This window comes from Colossoma macropomum, unplaced genomic scaffold (assembly GCF_904425465.1).
Source record: "Colossoma macropomum unplaced genomic scaffold, Colossoma_macropomum, whole genome shotgun sequence".
Lineage (NCBI taxonomy): Eukaryota > Metazoa > Chordata > Actinopteri > Characiformes > Serrasalmidae > Colossoma > Colossoma macropomum.
The window spans coordinates 2,232,396-2,238,729 of NW_023494787.1; the positions used below are offsets into that span (position 1 = coordinate 2,232,396).

General features: G+C 42.2%; 1 protein-coding gene across 1 annotated transcript in view; it reads left to right on the forward strand.

The window, feature by feature from the left end:
• Positions 1–6,078, forward strand: part of stx1b (syntaxin 1B) — a 78,466-nt gene extending 72,388 nt beyond the window's left edge. Inside the window, exons 9-10 of the mRNA XM_036565831.1 lie at positions 4,236–4,346; positions 5,755–6,078. Of these exons, the coding sequence (XP_036421724.1) occupies positions 4,236–4,346; positions 5,755–5,835 (192 nt within the window). The 3' untranslated portion in view covers positions 5,836–6,078. The remainder of the gene's footprint in view (positions 1–4,235; positions 4,347–5,754) is intronic.
• Positions 6,079–6,334: the final 256 nt, after the last annotated feature.

Genomic DNA, 6,334 nt, shown 5'->3' on the forward strand with positions numbered 1-6,334 from the left:
AAACACCACCATTCTCCAACAAACACCATCATTCTCAAACAAACACCAACATTCTCAAACACCACCATTCTCAAACACCACCATTCTCAAACAAACACCACCATTCTCAAACACCACCATTCTCAAACATCACCATTCTCCAACAAACACCACCATTCTCAGACACCACCATTCTCCAACAAACACCATCATTCTCAAACAAACACCAACATTCTCAAACACCACCATTCTCAAACACCACCATTCTCAAACAAACACCACCATTCTCAAACACCACCATTCTCAAACATCACCATTCTCAAACAAACACCACCATTCTCAAACACCACCATTCTCAAACATCACCATTCTCCAACAAACACCACCATTCTCAAACACCACCATTCTCCAACAAACACCATCATTCTCCAACAAACACCAACATTCTCAAACACCACCATTCTCCAACAAACACCAACATTCTCAAACACCACCATTTTCCAACAAACAGCATCATTCTCCAACAAAGACCAACATTTTCAAACATCACCATTCTCCTCCAAACACCACTATTCTCCAACAAACAGCATCATTCTCCAACAAAGACCAACATTTTCAAACACCACCATTCTCTTCCAAACACCACTATTCTCCAACAAACAGCATCATTCTCCAACAAACACCAGCATTCTCAAACACCACCATTCTCAAACACCACCATTCTCAAACAAACACCACCATTCTCCTCCAAACACCACCATTCTCCTCCAAACACCAACATTCTCCTCCAAATACCAACATTCTCCAACAAACACCACCATTCTTCTCCAAACACCAACATTCTCAAACACCAGCATTCTCAAACACACATCATTATTTTCCAAACACCAGCATTCTCAAACACCAGCATTCTCCTCCAAACACCAGCATTCTCAAACACCATCATTCTCAAACACCAGCATTCTCAAACACATATCATTATTCTCCAAACACCATCATATTAGCCATTGAGCTCCATTCACTCCCATTTATTGAGGACTCCCTCACGGGCGCCCTCTGCTGTTTAGCAGTCCTGTTTTTGATACAACGGGGGGATAGGAAGTGGCCAGGCTCCTAACACCACCATTCTCCAACCAAACACCACCATTCTCCAACCAAACACCATCATTCTCCACCAGACATCATTCTTCTCTAAGCGTAATCACTCCTAGCAACAATACTAACATTCTAACAAACCCATCATTGTCCACCAAACACCAAAATTCTCCAGTAACACCATAGTTCTCCACCCAAACCTTGTTGTACCTTGTGCTCCATGCACTGCTGAGTACCAAACATGTAGTGAAGTTACTGATCACTGCTCTCTGTTTTTTTGGTGTTTCACAATCTGTCCCTACTTTTTTGGAGCTGGGTTTGTACAAGGCATTGTCATAACCCAGCTGATTAAAACTCACCCAATTCTCACTCTGTTTCCTCCAACATGAACGTGTGATGGTGGAAAATAAGTGCAATCAGCTAAAATAAATGTGATCAGGTGATTATGTAATAATTGTGACAAGCCTATCATGTATTGGCAAAATGCTGAAAAATATTGAGATATCCATTTTTATGCATATCGCCCAACCCCAGCCCTCAGTGAACAGGACTGTCGGGGTGCAGGAGGGATTGCCTGACCTCGTACAGGCATCCCGTCACTCATGAGCTTCCATTTTGTTACACTGTGTGGCTGCAGTCTGGCACCCCCGCTATTCAAGCTGTGTGGGCATATGGATACGGCCAGTGGGGGCTGAGCAGAGTTCCTTCAAAAGAACAAACTCGTATGGTAGAATAGCACATACGTCTTCATTGAGAAGACAGGGAGGCTTTCTCAACCCTGAGAAGCCTCGTGTCGTCATTTTGCAATACTAAATTCAATGCAGTGAGAATATATGGATAAGTCTTAATGTCTAGATAGGTTTTCACACCTGAAAGTCCAGATCAAAGTTCGTGTTTTTATTGTACTGTCTACATTTGATCTGGTTAGTTTCGGTTTATATTGCAGTTTAGCAAGCACTGAAGAACTCTGCATGGCACACCAGCGTCGTCATCACCTGCGTGGGCTGCATCTCCCGGTACTAGACACTAATTGGTTTGAGGAGGACAGTTGGTGGGCGGCCTTTTCGGTTTGAATTGAGAAAAATGAAAATCCCTTCTCTCTCATCCTCTTAGAGAATGAGGGATACGTTTCTGCATTTTTATGCTTTTTATCAAATTGACATATGACTTTTTCTTTGGACCAAATCCCAGTTAAATATCTGGTCTCCTGCCCGTGAGCTACCGCAGCTCACTCTTACTTCTCTCCCGGGTCTTTTTCTTCTTATATTGTTTAATAGGTGATGATATCCTGCCTCAGCTTCCTGTAATCAATCTGAAAGTCCGAACCATCAAAAAAGTGTTTTCACACTGCAGACGAACTGGACCATGCCTTAGTTTTACCTGGACCGAGACCACCTCTTTTGGTTGGCCAAATTTCAGTCCTTTGGTCCGAGGCATCTTTCACACCCGCTATTTTGGTTTGGACCAAACTGAAAAGTCCAAAGGTACAGACCAAACAAGGCAGGTGGGAAAGCACCCTAAAACGGTTAGATACTCAATGAACTGTTCCACCTGAAACCACCTGATCATCTACAGGTTAGCTCAGTTTGTGCAGATTTTACTCTTCATAACTTCATTAGCATAAGTGCGACAAACTATGTGATACCAACCTTGTCATGGTTCATATAACCAAATTAATAAATTAATTCGAGTGTTCCCTGTACTGACCAGTCCTGATAGATGTCACCTTTTCCAACACGTTTAAGGAGGAATCTGTTGTTTGTCAGCTGAGGTCAGAAACCAGAGAAAAGCCACTGTCCTCAGCTAAATAATGCTGTGTTAAAACAATATTATGGCAAAAAATTAATTTCCCGAAAATTCAGCCAAGACATGTTTGGTGTCTGAAGTTGTAGCACTGGAGTTATGGGGATGATTTAGCTAACAAGTAATGTAAGTCTATATCACAACAAAACGGTTAAATAGTTTAAAAAGTAGCAGCCAAATTTGTTGAAACACGTTTTGCAGCTTGATCTTGACATGCAGTTTGCACACAGTGCTAACTGGTGGTGTATAAGCTTCCATTACTTGTTAGCTAAATCTGGTGAGGAGCCTGGTGATTTCAGGGTCTGGATCACCGGTTTCCTGAAGGCTAGCAAAATGATCCAGATCCTCGTTGGAAAGGACACGTCACGCTGTACTGACAGAGTTTGGCTTCGCTCTACTATTTCTCTGTCGATGTACAGCCCTTCAAAGATCACGTTTAACGCTGTTATCTCCGGTTTCCCAAAGACTACGATAATAAGTCATGTGTGGTTGGAGCATAATATCCAGTAATCCTGTAAAATTTGAAGTTGGGTACTCTTATTTTCGCCAACTTATGGCGCTCTAAATTTCTTTGGCTCTTTTAACCTCCACCGCAGGCGAGCATCTCGACAAAGTCACCTAGGGTGCGTCTGATAGGTCCGATACAAATTTGCGAGATTCCAGGGTCCGTATCTCCGGTTCCCCGAAGGCTAGCGATGTGATACAGGGCTTGTCAGAAAAGGCACGTGACGCTCTACTGACCTGAGGAGTTTTCATACAGATTTTTAAAGTCAGTTTTTTAAAGTCACTTGCTGCAAAGCGTTCTCTTCTCCTGTGGTTTTATTCATGATGTCTTCAGCAATTAGTCCACGGCAACTCGACTTTCCTCACATAACTGTTGACTTTAAAAATCTGAAGTCATGCAGCTCCTAGATACCAGCTGTTCCAATCAATGCTGACGTGGTTTTCATGTCTTGACCTCAGGATAAACCAGAATGAAGCCTCAACCCAAATGCAGAATTCTGTTTTTGAGAAATGCAGCACTCAGCAGGGTATTTACATGCATAGCCTGAATGAATATTTCTCCTTTTATTGCCAGGGGACAAAAACAAAAACAAAAACTTCCTACAGTCTGCTGCAGTCAACCCAGTTACACTGAAGTTGCAAATGCCTCTGGGAAATAAGGAAATAAGGAAATGTGGCTTCTATGTTTAGTTCATAAAGGATAGAGGGATGTTTAGTGCGCCTGTGTGTGTCACTGTGGAAAAAAGGTTGTTTGTCAGACCCCACAGGAAGAAAGAAGGTATATTGAAATGTTTGTGTATGTGACCTGATCTGCCTGTAAGATTTTAACAGTGTGATTTTTTTGTCATTGCCAGGGTGAGATGATTGACAGAATTGAGTACAACGTGGAACACTCAGTAGACTATGTAGAAAGAGCAGTGTCTGACACCAAGAAGGCCGTCAAATACCAGAGCCAAGCGCGCAAGGTAAATACACTTACCCACATATACACCCACACATAAGGCTTGTTCCAGGTCAGGAAGGTACACTCTGGAAAAAATGGGTTTCAATCAGTTCTGGTGGGTGCAGATTCATACTGTTTACTCCTGAATGAAATCCATGTCAAATTAGAGACAAGACAGAGTCCAGAAAGGATCGAGTAAGAGATAAGACTGAGTATGGGAAGGGTTGAGTTTGAGATAAGACCAAGACCAGAAAGGGTGGAATCTGAGATAAGACCAAGTCCAGAAAAGGTTGAGATAAGACCAAACCCAGAAATGGTGGAATCTGAGATAAGACCAAGTCCAAAAAAGGGTCGAGTCTGAAATAAGACCATGTGCAGAAGAAGTCTGTGATAAGGCTGATCCTGGGAAGGGCAGCATCGGAGACAAGACTAAGGGTGTTTTCACACTAGAGTTTTTTCCGGACCCAGACTGCTTGATCTCCAAGTTCAGTATGTTTGGTCAAGTGTGAAAGCTATTTTTGAGCCCGGGAGTGGTCCAGAGAACCGATCTCAGGTCCTCCTGTTATCGGCGGTGTGGGGTTCACTTCCAGTAACGTGTCTGCTTCAACCTATCACGACACTTCTGTTTTCAAGATACGTGATGGCAAGGAGATGACTGCTTTGGACAGAAAGCACTGTTCTTCACAACTTCAGAGTTTGTATCCAAGGAAAATAATAAAAAGCTAATGCCAACCATTCTGCAAACCTGCACACAGAGAAGTGACGTATGGAACTGCACAATCGGTCCACAGTTCGGAGGAAATTTTTGTGTGTGAAAGCAAACCAGTTAAAATGAACCCTTCCCCTAAACGAGCCCAGAATCGGTCCTGGGTGCGGACTCAAGTATTCCGGACAAGTGTGAAAACACCCTAAGACCATAAAGGATCGAGTCAAAGACAAGACCAAGTCCAGAAGAGATCAGTTTAGAGTAAAGATCATGGTCAATTCTGAGACAAGACGGAGTCCAGAAAGGAGCTTGATCATGTCTCAAAGCAGGGTTTCTCAGTTAGCCAGATAACCTACGCTCAAAGTAAATGAGAGAAGAAGTAAGGAGCATTCCTATTGGACAGCTTTCATTTTGGGCTTGGGTTAGGCAGAGAAAGTGAGACCCGCTTTGTGAAGCCCCCTTTAGGGTCAGAGTTGAGAAGGAAAGGCTTTACCTCACTTCAAAGTCTTACCTGAAATATTTATACAAATAACATATAAGGACGTTGCTCGAGGGAACACGCCAGGAGAACATTCCCAAAGCTGTTGAAAGAATTATGTATTTTTTTTCTGAGAAAGCTCAAATTTTTGTATGTACCTTCTCAATTCACAAACACATAGTAGTTTTCAATCTCGGACCCTTTCGGAAAACTCATCACTGTTTTTTTCTCTTTGTCCCTCTGCAGAAGAAGATCATGATCATCATCTGCTGCGTAATCCTGGGAGTGATCTTGGCGTCCACTATCGGAGGAACCCTGGGCTTCTAGACTCACCTGCAGACGGACGAAGGCCGAGAGAAGCATATTTAGAGAGAAATATATCCACAACAATACGAGATAAGGAAACTCCTCTTTAAAGGGGTTCGGTTAGGGTCGAAAAATTAAAAAAATAAAAACAGACAAATAAACAAAAAAACAAAACAAAACAAAAACCCAGATGTTACATAATAGCTGATTAAAACATATATGAAAAGAGAGGGTTCAAATAAACAATAAACACTATTTACAAAATTGTACATGTAAATGTATTGAACATAAGAAACAGCACATGGGTTACTACCTGTAAAGAAATACAACCTACATTTCTTTTTGTTTGTTTCCTTATTTTTTAAACGTTTCTTTCGTTTTTCGGGGGGTCTCCAGGACAGTGCCAGCGACTGCTAAATTTGGCTGTGTTTCAGTAGAGCATGGATTTAATGGTTTTAATGGTTTTAATACGGCGCTAAGCGTTTAGTGCACTTACCTACTGACCGAAACGGAGAACGGA